We start from the raw sequence: 26,206 nt of genomic DNA on the forward strand, positions 1-26,206 counted from the left end.
GTAATAAGGACGTATTTCCTGTGAAGTCGGGATAGGGAAAGGAATGATCCAGAGGTGGGGCTGCCTGGGCCCCTGGATGAGAGGCCTGTACCTTGTTACTAGATTTTCTGGGCCCTGCAAGCTAAGGATGCATGGTGGTACTCCTGCATTCCTCTCAAGGCCCTGTAGCTATATGGGTGAAAGAGCCAGCATTTTTGGCCACTTTATGCTTTCCACCACAGACTATAAAAGGCGATAGTAGCAAGGTCAGCAGCAGCAGCAAGGTCACAGTGTGCTTCCAGCCTGTGCTTGGCAATAAGATTCTTTTTAAACTATCCTTCCTGTACAACCTAAAAGTATCACCTGTAATAGACATAGACTCAGTCAGAGATTCTCAAATTATGGTCCAGGGAACAGCAGCTTGTGAGCTATACAAACTCGCCTCTCATTACATATGCAAACTCGCATCTCACTAGACGTGCAAACTCTGTGACCCCAGACCTACTGAATCAAGAATCTTTGTGGCTGAAGCCTAGCAGCCTGTGGTCTACCAAGCCCTGCAGGTGATTCTGATGTACCTACTAGGCTACGTCGGCCTTGACAATTAACATCAAACAGGCCTAGCATCCCTTTTTAGAAGGGAAACAGCACAGCTGGGAAGGGCAGCAACTTTTGCTCTCTCTCATCTCCTCACCTTCCTGTACGTGGACAGCGGGCAAAGACAGAGAATCAGTCCCTGGTGTTGGGGACAGACAAAATCAGGCCACAGAGGTTCCTTGAGAAGAAGCACCAACTGAAAGGTGAGAAATGTGAGTTGTATAAAACAAGATTGCCTTGCTTTTGGTTAGTGTTTGTCTTTCCTTGTAGTTTTAATTGGGATTTTAAGAAAGCCTGTAATCAAAGTTCCAGCCTCCTCTCTGACCCTTGTTTGAATAAAAATGAAACCAGGACCATATTATGTGGAACAACCCCACCTGTGGTCCCCTCAGGGGTTATCCAGAAAATCTTCAAAGAAGTGGAGTTGTGGTGAGAGCTGCTCTCTGCACCTGGAGACTCCCCTCTGGATGCCTTGGTGGTTCTGAGTTTGCTTCCATTAAAGAAGGAAGCTTTATTACAGTTCATTCCAAGGTCTGAGGATACTGCAGAGACAGCCATCTACATCCTCTTTCCTAACACAATCTTGCACTCATATTTTTGCTACTTGCAAATTTGTAAAGTACCAAATAACAAAAATAAACTACTTTAACTCATAATACATAATTAGCATTAGTGATTTTGTTAATATTTGTTAATATTTTTGGTATGAGTATTTTCTTTATTTTAATTTTGTGTTTCATTGGAGAAAGTTTTATTAAAAAAATTAGCCAACAAAATTTATTGAGATGGACTGGTAAGGTTGCTTTCATAAATATTGAAATAAGGATTGAGGGGAAGATAAATAGAAAAGATCCTCATGGTGTGAAATCAGTTATAGGGTTGATATCCTTTTTGGGAAAAATTCTGAGCACATATCAGTTCAGTTCAGTCGCTCAGTCGTGTCCCACTCTTTGCCACCCCATGAACCGCAGCATGTCAGGCCTCCCTGTCCATCATCAACTCCCAGAGTCCACCCAAACTCATGTCCACTGAGTTGGTGATGCCATCCAACCATCTCATCTTCTGTCGTCCCTTTCTTTTCCTGCCCTCAATCTTTCCCAGCATAAGGGTCTTTTCAAATGAGTCAGCTCTTCGCATCAGGTGGCCAAAGTATTGGAGTTTCACCTTCAACATCAGTCCTTCCAATGAACAGTCAAGCACATATTCTAGGGATTAAATAATGTTTTAAAATGTATTTCACAAATCACAGCAATCTCTGCATTTTTGAAAAACTCTTGAATGTTAGTGTTTGGTGGCAGGCACAAATTCACATGAGAAGGGTAGAAAAGAAAGTCTGATATTCCCACTTTTCCAAAAGATTTTGTCTTCTTTGAGGGGAATCTTGTCTCTGGAGAAAAATAGCCTGGTGGGCTATAGTCCATGGGCTAACAGAGTTGGACACAAGTATGTGTCCAACAGAGTGACCAAGTATAGCACAAGATCCTCTTTTCCCCCAAAGACCCAACTCAGCCCACAATCAGAATTCAACTTTCCTTTTGCTTGATAAGACCCATAGTCCATCAATTATCCCTGAATACAGGGATTTAGAACCCTGAGTGTGGAAAACAAATGAAATCCCCAACCTGGATTATAAACATAGATATGTTTCCCTACATCATTCTTCTATAATAAATTTTTAAAGTTTCAAAAATCTTTTAAATGCTTTTCCTGAACTCAGCTACCTTTTGATGAGGTTGTTTTCCTTTCATCAACTACCATCTCAAATTTGGTTTTTCTTTTCTCTCTTTGCTTTATTTTTATTAGCTTTTCCTTAAGACTCTCTACTTTTCTTCCGATTCTTATATTGTTGTCTTTCTCATGACTGAGCTCCCTCTCTCTTTTGTTGTCATTTTTACTTGATAATTAGTAGAAATTAACTGTTCTACAAGATGCTGATCCAATTATCCCTCTTTCAAATAGGTACCTGGTTTGTTTTGCAAGTGGAGATATAGAATCGTCTCAAGATGGCAGGGTCTAGAGAACAGTGGGTCTAACTCAGCAATTTAGCTTCAGGATCTGTACTCTTAACCACAGACCATAGTGGTCTCCAATGTCTTTTTCACTTTGGGTGTTAAACTGCAGACGCTTCATGCCAACTTCTTGAAATGGGAGTTTTCTACCACCAAGAATTGGAGAAGGAAATGGCTACCCACTCCAGTATTCTTGCCTGGGAAATCCCATGGACAGAGAGTCTGGTGGGCTATAGCCCATGGTGTCACAAAAGAGGTGGACACAACTCAGCAACTAAATATTAACCACCAAGAATAGTTTTGAAATGTGCAGAAAGTTTTGCCTGTTGCTTCTTTTATCAGTATCTCATATTCTCTACAATTTTGCTGATATTGCCCAAGGGTTATCTTTCTCTTGGGTTCATCAATTAAAGCAAGGGTAGTTTACTTCGGACCAGGCAGCGTTTGAACCTCTTTTTCTCTATAACTGCCCGCAAGGTCACGTAACCCTGCTATCCAATTTTCTCTACAATTACATTTCTTTTCTTTTTTCATACTGCTTTTTCTAAGTGCCTCTCTACTCCTGATATCTCTTGTTTCCCTCTCATCTCTGATCCTTTGGACCTTACTTTCTTCTTCCTCTCTTCCTATGATATAATACCCCAAATCCCTTGTCCTGTAAGTCACGACCTCCTCACGTTTGTGGAATCAGTCAAAACAAGAGAAACTTCACTCCAGTTTCTTGAAGTCACATCATAGGAAAAAGACTGAACATTCTGGAAAGCTTCACCTTTTGCCACCTCCTCTTTGCTGCTGCTGCTGCTAAGTCGCTTCAGTCGTGTCCGACTCTACGCGACCCCATAGACGGCAGCCCACCAGGCTCCCCCGTCCCTGGGATTCTCCAGGCAAGAACACTGGAGTGGGTTGCCATTTCCTTCTCCAATGCATGAAAGTGAAAAGTGAAAGTGAAGTCGCTCAGTCATGTCTGACTCTAGCGACCCCATGGACTGCAGCCTACCAGGCTCCTCCTTCCATGGGATTTTCTAGGCAAAAGTACTGGAGTGGGGTGCCATTGCCTTCTCCGCACCTCCTCTTTAGGATCCTATATATTTATTGCTGGTTCCCAGGTAAGAACTGGCAGCCGTGACTCTTCATTCTGGGATATTTTGATGATCAACACACCTTATGTTACGAAAGCGAACAGCAAGAGCAGAGCCCTGGAATGTGGCTTTGTGCTGAGATATGGGCCAGACAGAGAATGAAGGAGAAGGGAAAGGATTTCAGGGTGGCTTTGTCAGACATCCTGATTCAGTAGGCCCAGAGTAGAGATACACACAGGAACAGTCAAAGCTGTGTGGCAAGGACGGGGCCTATTCCTTCACAGCAGAATGATAATACAGACACTAGATTTTAGCAAAGAGATGCCATGTCTCAGAGACTGCATCAGAAATTTCCACAGTCCAGAAGAGTGGGAGGTCAGAAGAACTCGCCTGACTGTCCTTCAGAGTATGGGAGGCACAGAGACTGTGCAAATAGAGCAGTTTCTAAAGATGGGGCCACGTTTCAAGTTCTGCAGGCCACACTTAGTGGTAAGGTCTAGGGGATGGCTCAGCTACGGGTTTTGAATCTATCACAGGCAGGATATGCTACCCTCTCCTCAGGAAGATGCACATGGACAGAAGTCCACAAGGCCTGTCTTTATTTTTTATCATTTATTTACTTACTTCTGTCTGTGCTATGGCTTCTTAGAGTGGTGGCTTCTTTTGCTGCTGAGCATGAGCTCCAGTAGTTTTGGCACCTGGGCTCAGGAGTTGCTGTTCCCCAGGTCCAGAGCCCAGCTTCCACAGTTGTGGCATCTGGCCTTTGTTGCTCCTCGGCGTGTGGGATCTTCTCAGACCAGGGATTGAATCTGTGTCTCCCACATTGGCAAGCAGGTTCTTTTACCACTGAGCTCCCAGGGAAGCCCCAAGACCTATACTGATGAGATTTTTCAGTGAAATATGGAGACATCAGAAGGGGCTTCCTGCTGAAGAGAGGTTCTGACCTTCTTCACTCCATTGGCCTAGAATTATCAAGTCTGTTTTTGGTGCCCTGTGAGGAGACGAACATCTCTCCCATTCAGGATTTGGCATATCTGTATCAATATGCCTTTTACTGTGTTGTATTCAGAGTGATTGTCCAGTTGACATCAAGCCCTTAAAGGGCTCTCTCACATAAAAAATATTTATTACACCAAATTTCCAGAGAGCTAGAGAACCATTTAATAGAAATCTGGAGCTTGAAAGGTAGATCTATAAAAGACTCATTGAATCCAGGGCCTTCATTCTCTGGATCCAGATCCCTGAGGTCAACTTATCAGGAAGAGCAGATATAGCAAGATTTATTCCTCCACTCCTCATCCCCAAAGAGACTCAACAATATCCCATTTCCCATTCTTTTCCTACAATGTAACTTCAATCCTGCTCACAACTGAAAGTGTTCCATCCCTTTGAATCTGGGTAGGGTTATGACCATAACAGGTGAGATACTCTGTGTTGCACAATTCCTCCTGACAATATTGGGATGGAAATAACTAGGAAACTAATTACCAGGCTGTGAGGAAGCCCATGAAGCTACATGTGTGATTAGGTGAAGATATTCTGGGCAACAGCCTCAGCAGAGGTAACCCAGACAGTGTCATCTGCCAGACTTGTGAGTGAGGTCTTTTGTGTCCAGTACATATTCAGCTTTCAAGAGAATGACTATTAGGGGAGTCTGTACACCCAAGAGATTCAAGATACTCAGGAGTCTTCCAGAGCTGCTTTTGTTAAACGATTCTCATTTGTTTTCAGTCTAACATGAGATGAGGATTATGCCTCAGGTCTTCAAGTGCCAGTTAAAACTCCTACCTTGTTTGAAGTCAAATTGAGTGTATTTTCCTAAGTCATTTTCCTAAGTCATTTTGGTTATTGACCATAGGTCCCTTTGGATAAGGACTGGGTAATCTCCACAGAACATACTTGTCATGATGTCACAGAGAACTTACTCCTAGGGATGTGGTCACCTTATCAATCAAGGAGCTCTAAGTCTGAAAATAAGGAAAGTCTGGAAAGAAGGATCATTAACTAGAGAAAAAACCCCTCTGCCTCCTGATAATACTTTCTTGATTTCTTCTGTTCATATCTTACAGCAGTATTATTGGCTTCTCTTGTATCTATTCTGCCCCTGGGGGTGCTATTCATTTTATTAACTATCTCTACAATTCCATATGGGTCAAGTCATCTTGGTTCCTGCTCAACCCTTGCTAGTCATTACACAGATTCAGTCTTGGTGGATAGTGTATCCTCTTGGCTTTATTGATAAACACAATGCTGTGATTGATCTTCTGATTTCATAACATATTAACTTTAACATGAAAATGCCCTTTGGCTTTTTAATCCTGTCCTGTCCCATCTTACACACCTTGCATTTCATTCTTGCATTTCATTGTTTAAGCATGGGCCTTCATTTTCCTAGGGTTGTAGGAGCCTACAGGCATCAAATGTGCCCCATCTTCTAATGTCCTTGTCAGACTATTATATTCTGTATCCTGAGGAAGTGTCCCCAGCCAGTAAACTCTCTCTTATCCTATTTTATGTCCCAGCCCTTTGATCAAGTATTTCAAAATCTAGTCCTAAAGGAACTCTCACAATCTCTGCCAGTGCACACTGGATAATTCTCCCAGCTTCTTTGGGATACAGTCCCTTAATTCTCAGTTAGACCCAATGTCTTCATGGTTAGGTTTTGCTGAGGATTAAGGAAGCCGTGAGAGAATCTGAAGGGCTCCCTATTGACTCTTAGGGGAGAAACCTCTACTGTGTCTACATAGCAGCTCCAGGTTTAATAGGAAGAGTGAGATACCTCTGTAATCTTTGTGGATCCAGAGAAGTCTTATCTTGTCTTGTCAGTCTTTTCAGTTCATTTGGATAAATACTTTGGAGTGAAATAGAATCTGCCTGCAATACAGGAGACCCAGGTTTGATCCCTGGATCAGGAAGATCCCCAGGAGAAGGGAATGGCAACCCACTCTCCAGTATGCTTGCCTGGAGAATTCCCTGGACAGAGGAGCCTAGTGTGTTAATTTCTTTTATGGATTGTGCTTTTGGTGTTTTATCTGGAGAAAGGCTATTCTTTCTCCAGTGAAGTGCTGATGAAAGTTAAAGTCTCTCAGTCGTGTCCAACTCTTTGCAACCCCATGGAATTCTCCAGGCCAGAATACTGGAGTGGATAGTCTTTCCCTTCTCCAGGGGATCTTCCCAACCCAGGGATTGAACCCAGGTCTCCCACATTGCAGGCGGATTCTTTACCAGCTGAGCCACAAGGGAAGCCCAAGAATACTGGCTACCGTTAAACACTTGTAAAAAAAAAAAATCAGCTGACTATATCTTTGCAGGTCTCTACTTTCAGTTTAGTTCTAATAATCAGTATGTCTTTCCTTTTCCCAATACTGTGTGTTTTTAGTACTATAGAATTCTACTAACTTTTAAAATCAAGTAATGTGAATATCCTGATTTTATTTCTTAGGATTGTTTTGGCTATTCTATTTGTTTGGTATGCCATAATACATTTCAAAACCAGTTCGTATATACCTATAAAATTTTTCTAGAGTTTTATCAGAGATTATGTTAAATTTATATATCATATAGAGGAAGATTGCCATTTTAACAGTATTAAATTGCCCAGTGTATAAACATAATTCTTCCACTGATATTTTATTAAAATTATAACTAGTTATTTCATTTTTTTGGCATGCACATATGCCAAGTCACTTTACTTGTGTCCAACTCTTTGTGACCCTACAGATGTAGCCCCCCAGGCTTCTCTGACCATGGGATTCTCCAGGCAAGAATACTAAAATAGGTTGCCATGTGCTCCTCTAGGGGATCTTCCTGACCCAGGGATTGAACCTACATCTCTATGTCTCCCGCATTGGCAGGCACGTTCTTTACCACTTGCACCACCTTCATTTTCTTAAAATTTAATAATTGTGTTCAGACATAATTGACAAAAAATAAATTCTGCATACTTAAAATGTACAATTTGACAATCTTTTGATACATGTATACATTTATAAATCCTCCATCAAAACCAAGATAATGAACATATCAATATATTACCTGCAAAAGTTTCCTTTGCCCTTTTTTTTAAGTTGTAGTATAAGAACACTTAACATGATATCTACCCATTTAACACATTTTTAATGATACAATACAATATCACTAACTATAGGTACAATGTTTTTTTATCAAATCTCTAGAACTTATTGCATTTGACTAACTCATTCTTTGAAGTTATTATAAATGTGAAGTTTAAAGAAATTCAAATACAAAATTTTCATACAGGTGTGTGGCATTAAAATCAATTTTTATATATTGGCCCTTTGTTTTCTGACCTTGCTAAATTTGCTTATTACTTCCAGGATGTTTTATATTAGATTCTGCCAGAGTCCAACTCCAGCAGCCAGGGATTCAACCTGAAGAGATGGACAGTGTCGGCAATGAGACAGCCTCTCATTTTTCTATGGACTGCCTGTTTATTCCAAGTTTAAGATGCTCTTTTATATTTTTACAAAAACACTGGGCCAGAGGTTTGACATTTTCAGTTCCTCCTCTCCCAGATTTATTATCTGCATAAATCATTGTTGCTCTTCAAACAGAGTTTCTGCTTTAGTGATTCTCTTGAAATCAGCCTTATCATCTATTATCTACCTCCTCTAATGTGTTCTGTAGTTAACTTGTGATTACATTGTAGCTCATGCTACATTCCTCAGTTTACTACTTATCTTCCTAAATCCTGTTTTCCCCTAACATCCTGAGCTCACTATCTCTTAAAAAGGCTTCTAGCTATAGTGTCTCTAAAAATTCCTAACTTCTATAAGCTATAGTAAAATATGCTAACTTTACAACATTCCTTAAATCTTTAACTTCTGTTTTAATTATTTCTAAGCCCTAAGTTCAGTAAACTCCTTTGTCATAAACATTCCCCTCACAAATAAGCTTCAGATAGCAATCCCTCCCATGGCCTCAAGCTATGGCCTATGTGCTCATCCTGGAACACTCTTTTGTAAAAGTCCTTGAACAAATGTCAAAGATTAACTTTATGAATTATTTTCTGAGCACAGCTATAGAAGGCTTTGTGCCTTCTCATGCTCCTCTCAAGAACAATAAGCAGCTTAATATTCCTTTTCAGTCAACTCAGCTGAGGAGAGAGAAAGACAAGTCAGAATTGCAAGGCCTAACTCCTTCATCCCGGGATCCGTGCCTGCGGAATGAGGAGAGCAGGCTGGGGCCATGCCTCCATTTTGTCAGTAATGCCTAACGCGGCTCCCGACAAGATTCTTTGGGATTTTCTACACTCATAGCTTTATCATCTATGAATATACATAGTTAGCTTAAAATGTTTTTGTTGTTTAGTCACTAGCTCGTGTCCGACTCTTTTGAGACCCCAAGGACTGTAGCCTGCGGGGCTCCTCTGTCCATGCAATTTCCCAGGCAAGAATATGGAACGGGTTGCCATTTCCTTCTTCAGGGAATTTTCCTGACCCAAGGATCAAACCTGCATCTCCTGCATTGCAGGCGGTTTCTTTACCACTCAGCCACCAGGGAAGCCCTGCTCAAAATATACCTCTTTAAATAATCTTTGTCCACTTTCAGTAATACTATATTGCTTTTCATTTAATGTAAAATCCTTATAATATTTCCAATTCCTCTTTCTATTTCTTGTGTCATTTTTGTCATGTTTCATAAACACATGGTTCATTGTTAAGCTATTGCTTTAAATAGTTGATATATTGCAAAACCAATACAATATTGTAAAGTTTAAAAAAATAAAAAATAGTGAGTTAAAGAAATAAAAATATAAGAGCTTATATTTTGCCTTTATTCAATTTCCAGTATCACTTATTTTTTGTGAGTAGATCAGTTTTCTTCTTAGCACACCATATGCTTTTAAATGAAGAGCTTCTTTATCTATTTCTTATAGATTAGACCTGATAACACTGAATTCCCTCAAGTTTTCTTTCTTCTTTTTGAAAAATTCTAATGTTTTACTTTTGAAGTATATTTTCACTAGATATGAGAATTTTGGGTTAATAGTTGTTTTCTTTCAGCAATCTGAAGATGTCACTTAATTGTTTTCTTGTTTGCATGGTTTCTGCTCTAATTTTTATCTTTATTTTTCTGTGCATAATCTTTATTTTTCCTATTTCTGTGGCTCCCTTAATGAATTTCTCTTTGTAAAAAGAAAGAAGGAAAGAAAAAATTTCTCTTTGTTATTGATTTTTATTTAGTTTTAATATAACTTGCCTAGTTGTGTTTTTGTTTGCTTATTCGTTTTGTATTTTTCTGTCTGATATTCTCTGAATATCACAGATCTCTTTTATGCTGTCTGTCACTAATTTTGCAACAGCCTCTAAAATTATTTCTTTAAATGCTTCTTTTGCCCTGTTGGGTTTCCCTGGTGGCTCAGCTGGTAAAGAATCTGCCTGCAGTGTGAGAGACTTGGGTTCAATCTCTAAGTTGGGAAGATTCCCTGGAGAAAGGGAAAGGCTACCCACTCCAGTATTCTGGCCTGCAGAATTCCATGGACTGTATAGTCCATGGGGCTGCAAAGAGTTGGACATGACTGAGTGACTTTCACTTCACTTTGCCCTATTATATCTTCATTTTCTTTCTGGAAATCTAATCACACAGATGTTAAACAATGTTAAACAACATTTAATGTTGTCTTACTGCTCTTTGATGGTCTGTTCTGTTGTAATTTTTTACTCTTTGTTTTTACTTTTTGTGTTTAGTTTTTGTATTTTACACTGACATACTGCCATGCTCACTGATAATTTTCTTACTTGTACATACTTCTGAACCCAAACATAAAATTCTCTGCATATGTTATATCTAGCCTATCTGCTTATCTTATAGTTTTCATCTGTTTCCTGAAATTACCTATCTTGCATCTTGTCAACATTTTTTTAATAAAAGTCTTTAACATACTAATCATAGTTATTATTATTTAAATTATTAATTTATTTTAATTGAAGGCTAATTACTTTACAATATTGCAGGGTTTTTGCCATATATTGACATGAGTCAGCCATGGGTGTACATGTATTCCCCATCCTGAAACCCCCTCCTACCTCCCTCCTCATCCCACCCCTCAGGGTCATCCCAGTGCACCAGCCCTGAGCACCCTGTCTCAGGCATAGAACCTGGACTGGAGATCTGTTTCACATATGATAATATACATGTTTCAATGCTATTCTCTCAAATCATCCCACCCTCACCTTCTTCCACAGAGTCCAAAAGTCTGTTCTTTACATCTGCGTCTCTTTTGCTGTCTTGCATATACGGTCATCGTTACTATCTTAGTTATCTTAATAGTTCTAATATCTGTTTTATATCTAAGTCTGGTTTTGATGATTGCTTTGTCTGTTTAAACTAAATTTTTCTTGCCTTATGATATGCCACATGATTTTTGTTGAACCCCCGACATATTATATATGGCAGTAGATACTGTGCAAAGTTCTTTTTGTATGTGGTGGTAAACACAAACTTTCTTCTGCTAGGATTTTAAGTCTAGAGATTTGTGTTAATTTAGTTGGGAATTGGCTTCTTCAGAATTAGGTAACTATTGTTCAATGCCATTGTTAAAAACCATTTCTTTCTGTGTTTTTGTTATCCTTAGATTATTGGCTTTTCTCCTCAGGCCAACTCATTCTGTGATCACAAAATGGCTATGCAAGTGGGCATTATATCTGGAAAATGTCCAGAAACAGAAAAAGCCATCCGTTAATTCTGTGCATCTCTTTTGGAACAAGAAAATTTTTTCTAAAATTGTCCTAGGAGTTTTAGCGTCTTATTTCATTGGCCAGGATTTGAACAATTACCTTGTGTTAACCAATCAGAGAGAGTTAAAAAAGGGGAAAATTGTGATAGTTTCGGATACAATGTGACTAGCTGTCTATGAATGATCCCAGAACCTCTGATTTCTTTGTCTTTGAAAAAGAGATAATATATGTGGAAAATACTGGATTTCTAATAGGGAACTGAGAAGTAGTGCTGGAGGCCAATGGTGGAAAATAATAACATATTTTTACTGGTCTATAGGACTCTCTTTTCTTCACCATCCTCAAAACATGGGCTGTCCTCCTATAGGACATATGTGTATTAGCGAGAGAAAGCTTAAGCTCAGCTCACATGCTGAAAGTCAAGAAAGTCCTTTCCTTCTGTTTTCTTAGAAACATGGCATCTGCTTCCGCACAGTGTCTCCCCGCTGAGATCATCTGCTCCATCTGCAAGGACACGTTCACAGACCCTGCCACCATTAGGTGTGGGCACCGATTCTGTACTCCCTGCCTCTGTCTCTTGTGGGAAGATGCCCCGACAGTTACTTGCTGTCCTGTGTGCAAGGCGGCATCTCCAAAAATGGACCTCAAAAGCACTATTCTTGCTAAGAAACATATTCGTTCCACCGGAAACTCAGTTATCTGCCAGTTACCTGGCTCTGCCAAGCAGATGTGTAGGACACACCAAGTGATAAAGCTCTACTTCTGTGAAGCTGACAAGAGCCTGCTGTGTTTGTTCTGCTCTCGTTCCACAGGGCATGCCACTCACGAACACTATTCAGTAATGCAGGTTGCAGAGCACTACAGGGTAAGTAATATCTCTGACTGAACTTTAAAATGTGGAGGACCCTGTATCTGATAGGCACTGAGGAAAATACATTGGTTATAACCATTATCATTTTATGCTATTAACAAATACAATTTCTGAACACCATGTGCCAGGCACTATTCTGAAATCTAGAGATAAAGCAGTGAAGAAACTTGATATCATCCTTGCTTTCCTGATGTTTAAATTCTGTTGAGCTGAAAGAGAGGAACGATGATGAAATTGTTGAGGATTAGGATGCCGGTACTTCAGAAGTAATGTGGTAGGTGGGCTTCCCTGGTGGCTCAGACAGTTAAGAATCTGCCTGCAATACAGGAGACGTGGGGTTGATCCCTGAGTCAGGAAGATCCCCTGGAGAAGGGAATAGCTACCCAATCTAATATTCTTGCCTGGAGAATCCCATGGACAGAGGAACCTGGTGGGCTACAGTCCATGGCATTGCAGAGAGTCAGATACAACTGAGCCACTAAGCATGCACAGAGTGTGGTAGATAAATATCTAGTTTCAGTAAGAGTCATTGGCTACTACAAACATGATTATAATGGTCCTGTTCTAATTAGAGCAGATTTAGAAACACTGGCCAACATTTTCTAACAGTGCCACAGGAAAACTGAGGGCTAATATTTCACAATTAAATATAAAGCAAGAGACCTCACAGAATGAATTAAGAGGTATTCCTTCCTCTTCCATTATTTTAGAAGAGTTGGAGAAAGATTAGTATTGATTCTTCTTTAAATGATTGGTGCATTTCATCAGTGAAACCATCTGGTTCTGGGCTTCTTGTTGTTGGAAAATTTTTCATTATCGATTCAATCTCTTTACTACATACAGGCCTGTTCACATTTTCCATTTCTTCTTGAGTTAATTTTGGTAATTTGTGTCTTTCTAGGAATTTGTTCTTGTTGACTTAAAAAAATGCATAACATGAAAAAAAAAAAAAAACAGGAACAAAAGCAAGATTCACTTCTGAAAACTGACCAGATTATTATAAATTCACTGCTAGATTCCTCGGATAATGGATTAAATTTTTTAAAATTTAGACATTCCACCTTTGGTTGATCTCCCCAGATTTAGGAGTTAGTATTCCAAAGGAAAATCACTGACATCTCTGCTTTCTTTACTGTTTGTCCCATGTTCATCCCCTTATATCTTCTTTTAAATATCTGAAATGTACTAACTTTGCTATTCTAGTGCTACAAATAATAGTTATTTTGCAGGAGCACCTTCTCATGCAAATGAAGTCAATTTGGAAAAAGAAACAGGAAAATCAACGAAATATAAAAAAAGTGACCAACACATTCAGAGCATGGGAGGTAAGCCGCAGACCCTGAATCCCTTGGAGCCAGTTTGGAACAAATAACCTGGTAACTTACAGTGGAAGAACTTGAATTAAATCATAATGTCCCCTGAGAGGGTGATCAAAGAGAGCTGCATATGGAAAAACATGACCTTCAATGTAGGATTTCATGTTGAATGACCCCAATAGGTAAATAAAAGATTTTTCCTGATTTTCTTGATAAAGCAATATCTACCACTAATACTTCAGCAGAGACAAGAAAATGCAGTATCACAAAACAAAATGCAAGGGTCACTCGGATGGAGGTAAAAAAACAGTTCTGTAGGAGTTTAATAAACTTTGAACGTTAAGCTTCTCAAACAAATAAAAATCACCCTGAAGCTAATGTTTTAGTAGAACCTGTAAATTCATAACACAGAGATCTAAGGGACAAGAAAGCTAAATATGAGAAAAAATCATAGAATTATCTGGGACATGTAGATAGCTCCTATTAATTAGTACATATGGTATAAGGCAGGCAGTGAGAGATATGGCTGGCAATGTAATTATAGCCATGGCAAGATGCCTAGCTAAGGATTTGGGGTTTTATTATTCATTGGTTCACATTTATGAATGGAGAGCCTGAAACTAAAGAAGTTGAACTACATTTTCATTTTCAAAGAACTCAATGACTTCTAAAGAAGATATATCAGCAGGCTATATTACAGAATGTTTCATTAAAGAGAAATCTGTACATAGTGCTGTAAAAATACTGAAGGACAATAACAAAATTACCCTGATCATTTAAGATGGCTTTCCTAATGAACCATTCTTTCATAGGAGGGCATGTAATATGTTGCTCACTGTTCTAGGTCCACAGAAAGATATGGAAATGGACAAAAAGAAGCAAATCAATGACTTCAGTGGATATAATCTTGTAAGAGAAGTCATATAACAAGTAAAGAAGAATAACATTTATAATACATCACATTTGTAAAGTTCTTGGAAGAAAATTAAAGCAGGGATATATATAAATAGTACAGGTTTCGGGGATGTATGCTGGCCAGAGAATACCCATCATGAAGGTTACATCTGGGTAGAGATCTAAAAGATCAAACGGAGTGAGCCAGAAGGTCTCTGAGAACACATCCTTCTGGAGCACAGAAGATAGAAGCTATGGTCTGAAAGTCTGGGTCCCCCACAGTTCAAATGTTGAAATTCTAACACCCAAAATGATAGTGTTAGGAGGTTTGGCCTTTGGAAAGTGATTAGGTCATTAGGAAAGAGTCCTTATTAATGGGATTCTTATAAAAGAAGCCCTAAAAAAAAAAAAAAAGAAGCTTAGTAGAGACTTGCCCCTTCTGCCATGTGAGGACACAACCAGAGGATGGCTATCTAGCCAAGGCATAGAAGAAACCTAAATGTTCGTTGACAGATGAGTTGATGAAGAAAATGTAGTATATTTATACAATGAAGTACTGTTCAGCCATGAAAAGAATGAAATAATGCCCTTTGCAGTAGTATGAATGGACCTAGAGATTATCATACCAAGGGAAGTAAATCAGAGAAAGGCAAATATCATATGATATCACTTACGTGTGGAATCTAAAAGAATGATACAATTACACTTATTTACAGATCAGAAATAGGCCAATAGTCACAGAAAACAAGCCTATGGTTATCAAAGGGGAAAGTGAGGGGAGGGATAAATTAGGAATTTAGGATTAACATATATACACTATTCTACATAAAAATAGATAAACAACAAGGACCTACTTTATAGCACAGGGAACTATCAGTTCAGTTCAGTTGCTCAGTTGTGTCCAACCCTTTGCAATCCCACAGACTGCAGGCACACCAGGCTTCCCTGTCCATCACCAACTCACAGAACTTGCTCAAACTCACATCCATCTCATCCCGTCATCCTTTTCTCCTTCCACCTTCAATCTTGCCCAGCATCAGGGTCTTTTCTAATGAGTTGGCTCTTTGTATCAGATGATCAAATTATTGGAGCTTCAGCATCAGCCCTTCCAATGAATATCCAGAGATGATTTCCTTCAGGATTGACTGGTTGGATCTCCTTGCTGTCCAAGGGACTCTCAAGAGTCTTCTCCAACACCACAATTCAAAAGCATCAACTCTTCAGCACTCACCAGGGAACTATAATCAGTATCTTGTAATAACCTATAGTGAAAAAGAATTGGAAAAAAGAATTAGCTATACACATGTATATGGATAACTGAATCATTTTACAGTATATCTGAAACTAACACAATATTGAAAATCAATAATACTTCAACAAAAAAATACATGTATATGGTAAAAAATGAAAACCAAGTATGTGAATGTGCTTTGTAAAGTGGAGTATATTTTAATTATTATTAAGCAAAAAAAAAAAAGATGCCTATTTAAGAGGTGGGCTCTCACTGTACACCAAACCCGCTGGCACTAATCTTGTATTTCTTACCTTACTGAACAGTGAGAAGTAAATGTCTGTTATTAATAAGCACTCAGTCTTTAATACTTTTGTTAGTAGTCCAAATGAACTAGGACAAACATTCTGTATATAACACATAGACAACAGATGATAAGGGAAGAATAAAACCATCCAAATACGTGATCTAATTAACCCAATGTCGCTGCAGGGTTTTATAAATCTACGACTGGTGATGATACGAGCTGAATACCCTAAAGTGTGTCAGTATCTCCAGGAAGAAAAGCAAAAACATTTAGAGATGTTGGCAATTGAAGGCACAGTTATTTTTCAGCGACTCACTAGAAATGTAGCCAGAATGATTCATATGGGGAAACTCCTGAGAAAAATATATGAGGAACTGAAGGAAATGTGCCTTAAAGCAGATGTGGACATGCTCCAGGTAAGGACTAAGGAAGGATGTTAGCTGCAGAACACCAACCCGCTTGGAAAACACTTGTATCATTTGACATTATATCCTCTTTGACTTCTGTTATTTTTCTGACTCCAAAGTCCAGATTCTGACTCTTCTACCTCTGTGATGGCAGGTTTTGTTCCTCCAGTATAACCTGGAGACAAAACATCAGTTTTGCCTTCTATGGAAGAAGGAAGATTATGTGGCAAGATTCAAGTAACAGAGCCAGGAAAAAAAAAAAAAAATCTCCCAAACCTTCTTATATCCTTCTACAGTTGCCCTTCCAACTCTCTACAGGTTTTGCATCTGGGGACTCAACAAACCACCAATGGAAAATATTTTTTAAGAAAATTCAGAAATTTCAAAAAAGAAAAACTTGAATTTGCCAATGCTGACAATGATTTACATAGCATTTACATTATATTAGATCTTATAAGTAATCTTGTTATTTAGTCACTAAGTCATGTCCAACTCTTTGCGACCCCATATATAGCCTGGCAGGCTTCTCTGTCCATGGGACTTTTCAGGCAAGAATACTGGTTGTTCATTGTTCAGTTGTTAAGTTGTATCTGACTCTTTGCAACCCTGTGGATGGCAGTACGCCAGGCTTCCCTGTCTTTCACTATCTCCTGGAGAATCCTGGAGTGGGTTGCCATTTCCTTCCCCAGGGGATCTTCAACTCAGAGATCTAACCCTTGTCTCCAGCTGGGCAGGTGCATTTTTTACCACTGAGCCACCTGGGAAGCCTTTACATAATCTAGAGATGCTTAAAGTATACAGGAAAATGTGTGTACATTAATGGATATACTGTGCCATTGTGTATAGGAATTTGAACACCCGATGGATTTTAGTATCCAAGGGGGCTCTTAGAATGAATTCCCCTCATATAATGAGGGATGACTGTGTTGAACAGATAAGTTAACTTTATATTTGCACTTGATAATATGTGTAACGTGTGTAACCATAGGATGCATTCATCCTTTCTATTGTGAAGTCCTAGATTCAGAGAAGGCAATGGCAACCCACTCCAATACTCTTGCCTGGAAAATCCCATGGACGGAGGAGCCTGGTAGGCTGCAGTCCATGGTGTCGCTAAGAGTCAGGCACGACTGAGTGACTTCACTTTCACTTTTCACTTTCATGCATTGGAGAAGGAAATGGCAACCCACTCCAGTATTCTTGCCTGGAGAATCCCAGGGACAGAGGAGCCTAGTGCGCTGCCGTCTATGGGGTCGCACAGAGTCGGACATGAGTGAAGTGACTTAGCAGCAGCAGCAGCAGCAGATTTGGAGTCCACACACCAAAGAACTTTGGGGAAACCCCTGTGAATACTTCTGTATATCAGGACAAAGAACAGTCATTCATGCACCCTAAGAACATTTGACTTTCAATTTTATTAAGATTATGATCTTGTCAGTTGTATGTAAATGTGAGATTGGATTTCATATTTATAAGGAGAAGGGAAATGACAAATGATTTTATCCAAGGAAGAAAACTGGAAATAATGAATTTTTCAGTATAATCTCATATCCTGAAACTAGACTTAAGAGGAGAGTTTGTGCTGAAAACTAAGCCTTCCTCTCTTTTTCTTTACAGGGTGTGGAAGACACAATGAAAAGGTAAGTTTGCTCCTCTATTCAAATCATGATAATTGTGAGAGAGATCAGGCTATTTCTACTAAGATGAAGCCTCCCTTTCAATGAGAAGTTTCTTTCTCTCTGTATTTATTCCTTCCTTCTCTAATAGTCTGCCAGGCTTTATATAGTCTACCCTTTGGTGACCGTATGGTGGAGAGGAGCGCAGTTTCTGTTGCAAGGCTTTCTGTAGAAGTTGCAAAGAGATGACGGTTTTTCCTTCCCCTAATTTCCAAATCCTAGTTATCCAAGGACTATTCCTGGTCATCCATGGGAAAGGCAGATAAGCTCAGAGAAACAGTAGGTAGAAGGATGCTGAGAAAAGGAGTGAGGTAGAATTCATCAAGAAAGAACATATAGTAGTGCTGATGTTTCATATGTATTAAATGATAAGTTCCAACAATTTTCCGCCTATTAGATTTCAGGAATTAGATGAGAATTGCTGTGTGGATCCCCTAGGGAAGCTAGAAGAAAGGAAACAGACACACTTTTGATTGCGGCATCACATTCTACTAGGTTTGATATGCCAAGAGCAAGGAAGCAGATTGTAAAATATCATAGTAACTGCAGTGTTCCTCCATCTGAGCAGTTACATTCATACCCTTTAAAGGTAATTATGAAGATTCTGTTGAAGCATCATCAGTGGTTGCTAATGGCACCTTTGGGCCTTTCTCTTTACAGGAGTCAGTTAATGCAGCTGTACATTCCCCAGCCTTTGGACCCACAGCTCAGTACATGGACCATCACTGGGATGCTGGAAAGGCTTAACAGCTTCCGAGGTGAGAGGCAGCACTCTGCGTGAAGCAATCACATTTCCTACATGAGGACATAACACACTGATGATATCTCTTCACTGCTCTGTCTGTTCTGTGTAGAGAACAGGGGGGCAGGTACATATGCAAACCCTTATAACTTATTTTATCGCTAATTATCAGTCAGAAAAGTTAACAGAAGCCTGTCAAAAATAATCAGATATGACACATAGTTTTTTATTTAGCTACTTGCAGTGAGTTAAAATAATAATAATAAAAAGAACACTTTGACTTATAAAAATGCATATCCATTCGGTGTATTTCATCTTGTAGTTAGCTGTGGATATTTAGATTATATGTGGATATTGAGATTCTTAGAATTACTTTAATGCTGTTATTTAAATGTTTACCTGAATATTAAAGGTAATGATTGTATGTGAAAAATCACAAGACTTTCAAAAAGCTTGAAAACAATCCATAATTCATTGTGTAGAGGACTCCCTGAGACAAATGCAACTGAAGGTGAGCCCAGCGGACAAAGGAGAAGCTGGACTGAGATGGGAAGAGTTGGATTCTGATTTAGCAGCAACTCCATTAGAAATTCTGAGAGAAATCACTGCAAAAAAAGAGCACATATAGATATTTGGTTTATTTTATTTTTACTTCCTTAGATGTTAAGCCCTTCTATCCTAGGCAATGTGATCCCTATTTAGGACTAAAAATAACAATGTCATATAAAATATAATATATATTTATTATGATTTTTTTTTATTTTGTGATGATTGATTAATGAGATGACTTAAGGGCCATTTTGCTATTTTCTTGACATCTATGAATGGATTCCCAAACTTTTGGTGAGGTAGTGAAAATAAGCCAAGAGTCTGACATCTTATGTCTTTATGTATTCTCAAAGTTTTCCTTCCTCCAGTTGTATAATTAGGGATTTTCTGGCTCTTTAGATAGATAAGAAGCCCTTCCTGTTCTTTCTATGTATTTCCAGTGACACACTCTGTATAGAAGGGTGTGGTAACACAGGGTGTCTAACATCTGTGATTAAAGGGTATTCTGGAACTAGCCAGTACTGCCACACTTGTGGGAGCTAATTGTTACAAGTTCCAGAACTTTAGGAGCAATTATTAAAGGATTGGCGCCTTGAAACTGGTCATGGTGGGTTGAAATATTCCCAGAAAATAAAACAAATCAGTTTGGCTTCGTTTCAGAGATTTGGTTGCTACACATTTGTCACACCACCACTGCAGTGATATGTTCCTCAGAACTTGAAACCGCTGTTCTCTGACTTCATTGCTTTCATTTTCCTGAAGTGTATATCACGTTGGATGGGAAAATAAGAAACGGTTGCGTGCCTCTGATTGAAGCCCTGAGACGTCTGCAATGTGGTCCTGTCCATCAAGATGTGCCTTGGGACCCGGCACGTCCAGAGAACACGCCTACATGGGGTGCTCAGACCTTCACCGCTGGCAAACACTACTGGGAGGTGGACGTGGGAAACTCCTGTGACTGGGCTATAGGGCTCTGCAAGGAGTCCTGGACAAGCAGGAACGATATGCTGCTCAACTCTGAGGACATTTTTCTACTTCTCTGCGTCAGTAAGGATGGCCATTTCAGTCTCTTTTCTACCTTCCCATTCTTACCCCACTATATTCAAAGACCCCAGGGCTACATAGGGGTGTTTCTAGATTATGAATGTGGTATGATAAGCTTTATTAATGTTGCCAGAGGTTCCCTCATTTGTAATTTCCTCTCACGATCTTTCTCTTTCCCTCTCAGACCTTTCATTTGGTGTGGACCCAAATGATCAGGAACAGGTCACAAACCTAACCAAGGTTTTGGGAATTCTAGTAGCTGAGGGGGCTCCTATCCTGGTGACTTCTAGAATGGGGAAAATCAATTATAACTTCACTGTGTTTAACTTCATTTTACCTTTAGGACTTATAATGGCTGCATTATTTTTTAAAGTGGTGGTAATGTTAATGATGTCCATTTGTCTTTTATATTTTATTTAAATAAAAGCAATCACTTTTATTATATTGGGTAGGATATAGGCCCTTTTCATCTGCCATCTTAACTTATTAGAGATGAAAGAACACATGGGTGTGGAAACCCAGTCAAATGCATGAATGCAAAGCACAGAGGATTCTTCTTCCAGAGAATCCTTGTCAAAACTCCAGGGCAGCATAGAATTTTCCTCTCCTTCCACTCATCTGGCTAAATTCTACCCCTCCTTTAATCCTGGGTTTCCTGAAGTAGAGTAGATCAATTATAATATGACCTCAAGAACAGCTTATTCTTTCCCTTTGCAAAGCTCACAGTAGATTTTGGATCTTCTTTTGTAGTTTTCAGACTGCAAAAAAGGAAGGCCAATGTCCGTCCTCTTCATAACCACATTCCAGGGACGAAACACCAGGTTAAGGATATGAAAGACATCTGAAAAATATTTGAACAAACAAATGAATATGTAGGAAAAACATTAAAAGCAAAGGCTATGAACCAAAAACATTTACTATCATGTAGACACAGTCAGTAGCTCAAGAAGTGATGAGAAACATTAAAGAAGTGAATTAAGTTATTGTTCAGGTTCGTGGTGCAGAAATTCAGTTTAGTGGGCGAGATATAGATTGTGTATGATTTGATTCCCAGTGTTGCTCTTAGTAGTTCTCAATGATGAGCAGATTTTCAGGAATACACACATATTTTTACCAGAGTGATACTAGCACAGATAATATGGCTTAGCTGCTTGGAATCTGCAGTATTTTTAAGGAAGATACATAGAGTGAAAATACTCTGAATATATATTTTCAAGGATGGACAATGAACTTTATTTCTCACATATACAAAACATCCAACCTGTCAACAAATTTCATTTCAAAGAGTGTTACTGACTTAGAGATTAAAGCTTTGCAAAATAATCAGACACTGAAATTCATCTCTTTGGGGATATATTGCCCAACATAATGACTCTAGTTAACACTGTTGTATGATAGATAAGAAAGCTGTTAAGAGTAGATTCTAAAAGATCTCGTCATAAAGAATTTTTTTTCTTTTTTCTTCTATTTTCATATATATATATGAAGTGAAGTGTGAAAGTGTTAGTCACTCTATAGTCTGACTCTGATTCTGTCAGTTGTGTCCAACTCTTTCTGACCCCATGTACTGTAACCTCTGTCCGTGGAATTCTCCAGACAAGAATACTGGAGTGGGTAACCATTTCCTTCTCCCGGGGATCTTCCCAACCCAGGGACAGAACTGGGGTCTCCTGCATGGCAGGCAGATTCTTTACCAGCTGAGCCACCAGGGAAGCCCACGTATATACATATAAATATTTCTCTTCCCACTCTCCTTTCTTCTATCTCTGCATCTTTTGTTCACTCTCTTTACAGAGAAAGTGGTTTAGGGAATAATCTCAGGATTAAATGTATTTCTATGAAGTTGTAGTGGAAAATAAATTTTAATTAGAGTTTCAAGTATTTGCTTAGCGATTATTTAAAGCAATCTAATAATGCCCAGGTGGCGCTCAGTTGAGTTCAGTCGCTCATTTCTGTCTGGCTTTTTGCAACCCCACGAACCGCAGCACACGAGGCCTCCCTGTCCATCGCCAACTCCCGGAGTTTACTATAACTCATGTCCATTGAGTCAGTGATGCCATCCAACCATCTCATCCTTTTTCCTCCCCTTCTCCTCCTGCCTTCAATCTTTCCCAGCATCAGAGTCTTTTCCAATGAATCAGTTCTTTGCACCAGGTGGCCAAAGTATTGGAGTTTCAGCTTCAACATCAGTCTTTACAATGAATATTCAGGACTGATCTCCTTTAGGATGGACTGGTTGGATCTCCTTGCAGTCCCAGGGACTCTGAAGAGTCTTCTCCAACACCACAGTTCAAAAGCAGCATTTCTTGGGCGCTCAGCTTTATGGTAAAACTCTCACATCCATACGTGACTACTGGAAAAACTATAGCTTTGACTAGGCCGACCTTTGCAGGCAGGTGGCGCTAGTGGTAAAGAAACCGCGTGCCAGTGCAGGAGAAATGAGATGAGGGTTCCATCCCTGGATGAGGGCGCAGCAACTCACTCGAGTATTTTTGCCTGAGAATCCCAGGGACAGAGGAGCCTAGCAGGCGACAGCCTATAGAGTCCCAAAGAGTTGGACACGACTGAAATGACTTAGCACACACGCACAATAATGCCCTTATTTTTGGAAGGGATCCAAGAATTGTTGCATACCTAAACTTTTTAGATTGATTCTGACACCGGCCCAAACGGGATAAATTGTCAATAGTATGTCTCACGCACAGATAACTGAAAACTCAGAATCGACGATAAACAGTAACTATGTGAGGACTGCGAAAAATGAAAAGTGGAAAGTGAAATGAGGAGAGAAGTTAAAACTGGACTCATTACCCGCAATGGAGTGGGATTTTGTGGCATTGTGTTTCCGCTTCTCTTTCTCGGCATTGACTGAAAGGAAGGGAGACAGCTCTCTGGTTTGCACGGCTTGGGCATGCAGCAAAAGGTCACACACAGACGCCCGCTCTCTGCTCAAAGAACCGGGAAAAGATGTTTCTGCAAAAAGAAAAGTGTGGCAGAAAGTTTTTTTTTTTTTTTTTTTAAATCTTTTTTCTTTGTATGTGCTGGAAAGTTTCCCTCCGGGCCCTAGATGGGTAGGCTTCCCGGCCCCCCGCGGCCTCTGCGGGCCTCAGTTCCCTTTAGGAGGTGGGGGAGCCCCGGCCACCGGCCTCTCCGTGCGCAGGGCTGCCGCTCCTCCCGAAGGGGAGGGTCGCGCCGCCCCTGGGCTCGGGAAGCGCCACGGCCGCCCTCTGAGTCCTGCGCCGGCTCGATCTACTGAGCTCGGTGAGTCCCGCCTTGACCCCCGTGACTGCTGCAGCCCCTCTGGCCGTCTCCCTTCCCCGCACCTAGAAGAAGAATTTACTAGGTTGTCGGTCACCAATGCACGCGTGCTCAAGCGTCTGTGCTCCTTGACTGCCGTGGTGGCCTTCTGTCTGTGACCCCATGGACTGTAGCCTCCCAGGCTCCTCTGTCCATGGGATTCTCCAGGCAAAAGTACTGGACAGGGTAGTCATTCCCTTCTCCAGGGGATCTTCCCGACCCAGGGATCCAATCCAGGTCTCCTGCATTGCAGGCAGATGCTTTACCATCTGAGTCACCAGGAAAGCTCCAAACCACCTATTCTTCAATTTAAAAAGGAGGGGAAAATTTTCTTTCGCAATACAGTTGTTCAGGGGCCCAGTCATCTGGGACTCTCTGCAACCCCCATGGACTGCAGCACGCCAGGCCCCCGTCCCCCACCGTCTTCCGGAGTTTGTCCAAGTTCGTGATCATTCATTGGTGATGCCGTCCAGCCGTCTCATGCTCTGACACCCTCTTCTCCTTCTGCCCTCAATCTTTCCCAGCATCAGGGACTTTTCCAATGAGTTGCCTATTTGCATGAGATGACCAAAATACTGGAGTTTCAGCATCAGTGCTTCCAATAAAGTATTCAGGGTTAACATCTCTTAAGATTGGTTAGATCTCCTTGCTGTCCAAGGGACTCTCAGGAGTCTTCTCCAGCACCAGAGTTGGAAGGCATCAATTCAGTATTACAGTGGTAATCAATTAACAATACCGTACACCATATCAAAAACTGTTTAGCTCTTTCAGAATTCAAAGATATTGCTGGCCATGTCCACACCTCAAATTTCTCACATTGTTAAACAGCTTGGCATTGTGACTGATGATTTCTTTTTACTGTTGCAAAAACAGAATATTCCAGTCAAAGTCAGATTTTGAATTATTATAAAGGTTTCCCAACTAAGAGTCATCCCCCTCTCCAACAGTTTTCCTCCTGTATAAAAAATAAAATAAAATAAAAAAATACAGTTTTGTTGTTGGTGTTAGTTTCCTCCAAATGGCTTGGACTTCCACATCCTATAGCTCCAGGCGGTGAGTCCTATTTGGTCTGAAAAATCAAACAACAGTAGTACCGGCCAGGGACTGGCTTAGCACAGAGCAGCTAACTGCACTTCTCTACTTCCGTTATTTCATGTGTCACAACCATCCAGGCAGGATTTCTTGTTCAAAATCACCCTGCTGAGAAGTGTGGGAGTATGAAATCACTTTTGACCCAAATTAAAATCCACAAGTCATCAAGTCTCCTAGATCAGGCAAAATACAAGCAACATGTTGTTTTCTAAGCAACTATGTTAATTCATTCAACAAGTGTTTTCTGGCAAGCTGACAGTTCAAGGGACAATCTATCAGCTTGAGAATGTAATGGTTAATAAAACAGCATCCTTATAAGAGATAATCAAAGATTTAAAAAAAAAAAAAAACCACAGCTGTTAAAATGAAGACATGTACACAGTGCCACTGATCCGTACTTCTTCTGCCCTCACCCATGGTCTAGAAAATGCTTTAAGGCCTCCTCTGGTGGTCCAGTGGCTAAGACTCCTCACAACCAATGCAGAGCGCCCAGGTTCCATCCCTGGTGAGGGAACTAGATCCTATATACCACAACTAATATCAAAGTTGCAGTGTGCTACAACTAAGACTCAGCACAGCCAAAATAAAATAAATAAAAGTAACATTAAAAAAAATTTTTTTTAATGCCTTTATTGCAACCCATTGATTAAAATGTAGGAAAGTGCACCTACACAAGATATAGTCACAAACTAAGTGGTTTCCTTTGATGTCCTTTAACTCAAATAGAATTTGTCATTAAAAATCAGTTTCCAAATATATGAATTAATAGGGTTAATTTTTGTAAAAATGGGTTAGATTTCAACTAAAGTCTACTTATATGAGTATAGCTACATTTTTAAATTTGCCCTTCTATCTTTATTATTGACACCTTTGCATTTAAAAACAAAACAAAGGGATTATTCTAAAGTTCTTTGAAACTATTATCAGGAACTCTTTGCCACCATGATGTAACTCTCATTCGTAACAGACAACACCAGAAAACAAATCCTTTTAGCATTTTCTTTTGTAAAAAACATTTCAGTTCAGTTCAGTTCTGTTTGATTCTTTGCGACCCCATGGACTGCACCACGACTGCTTCCTTGTCCATCACCAATTCCCAGAGCTTGCTTAAACTCATGTCCATTGAGTTGGCGATGCCATCCAACCATCTCATCCACTGTCGTCCCCTTCTCCTCCTGCCTTCAATCTTTCCCAGCAACAGGGTCTTTTCTAAGGCGTCAGTTCTTCCCATCAGGTGGCCAAAATACTGGAGCTTCACCTTCAGCATCAGTTCTTTCAATGAACATTCAGGGTTGATTTCCTTTAGGAGGACTTCCCTAGTGGTTCAGATGGTAAAGCATTTGCCAACAATGTGGGAGACCCAGGTTCAATCCCTGGGTTGGGAAGATCCCCTGGAGAAGGAAATGGCAACCCACT

At 40.0% G+C, this 26,206-nt stretch overlaps 1 protein-coding gene across 4 annotated transcripts; it reads left to right on the forward strand.

Moving 5' to 3' along the window:
- Window positions 1–539: 539 nt before the first annotated feature.
- On the forward strand, window positions 540–20,845 carry LOC102402778 (tripartite motif-containing protein 77). Of its 4 annotated transcripts, none has more exons than XM_044943376.2 (7): window positions 540–788; window positions 11,815–12,229; window positions 13,465–13,560; window positions 16,169–16,399; window positions 18,008–18,030; window positions 18,727–18,824; window positions 20,120–20,845. In XM_044943376.2, exons 2-7 carry the CDS (start codon window positions 11,819–11,821, stop codon window positions 20,611–20,613), a joined length of 1,353 nt encoding a protein of 450 aa, XP_044799311.1. In that variant the 5' UTR covers window positions 540–788; window positions 11,815–11,818; the 3' UTR covers window positions 20,614–20,845. The 4 variants fall into 4 exon arrangements, with proteins under 4 accessions (XP_044799311.1, XP_044799312.1, XP_006055378.3 ...); XM_006055316.4 differs by having other exon boundaries at window positions 579–779; XM_044943377.2 differs by lacking the exon at window positions 13,465–13,560 and having other exon boundaries at window positions 543–779.
- The last annotated feature ends 5,361 nt before the right edge of the window (window positions 20,846–26,206 follow it).

This window comes from Bubalus bubalis, chromosome 5 (assembly GCF_019923935.1).
Source record: "Bubalus bubalis isolate 160015118507 breed Murrah chromosome 5, NDDB_SH_1, whole genome shotgun sequence".
In the NCBI taxonomy this organism is placed as follows: Eukaryota; Metazoa; Chordata; class Mammalia; order Artiodactyla; family Bovidae; genus Bubalus; species Bubalus bubalis.

Coding starts and splice junctions, on each gene's coding strand:
- LOC102402778 (XM_044943376.2), top strand. CDS start 11,819: ATGGCATCTGCTTCCGCACAGTGTCTCCCCGCTGAGATCATCTGCTCC. Junction 12,230..13,464: donor AGGTTGCAGAGCACTACAGG/GTAAGTAATATC, acceptor GTTATTTTGCAG/GAGCACCTTCTCATGCAAAT. Junction 18,825..20,119: donor AAGGCTTAACAGCTTCCGAG/GTGAGAGGCAGC, acceptor ATTTTCCTGAAG/TGTATATCACGTTGGATGGG.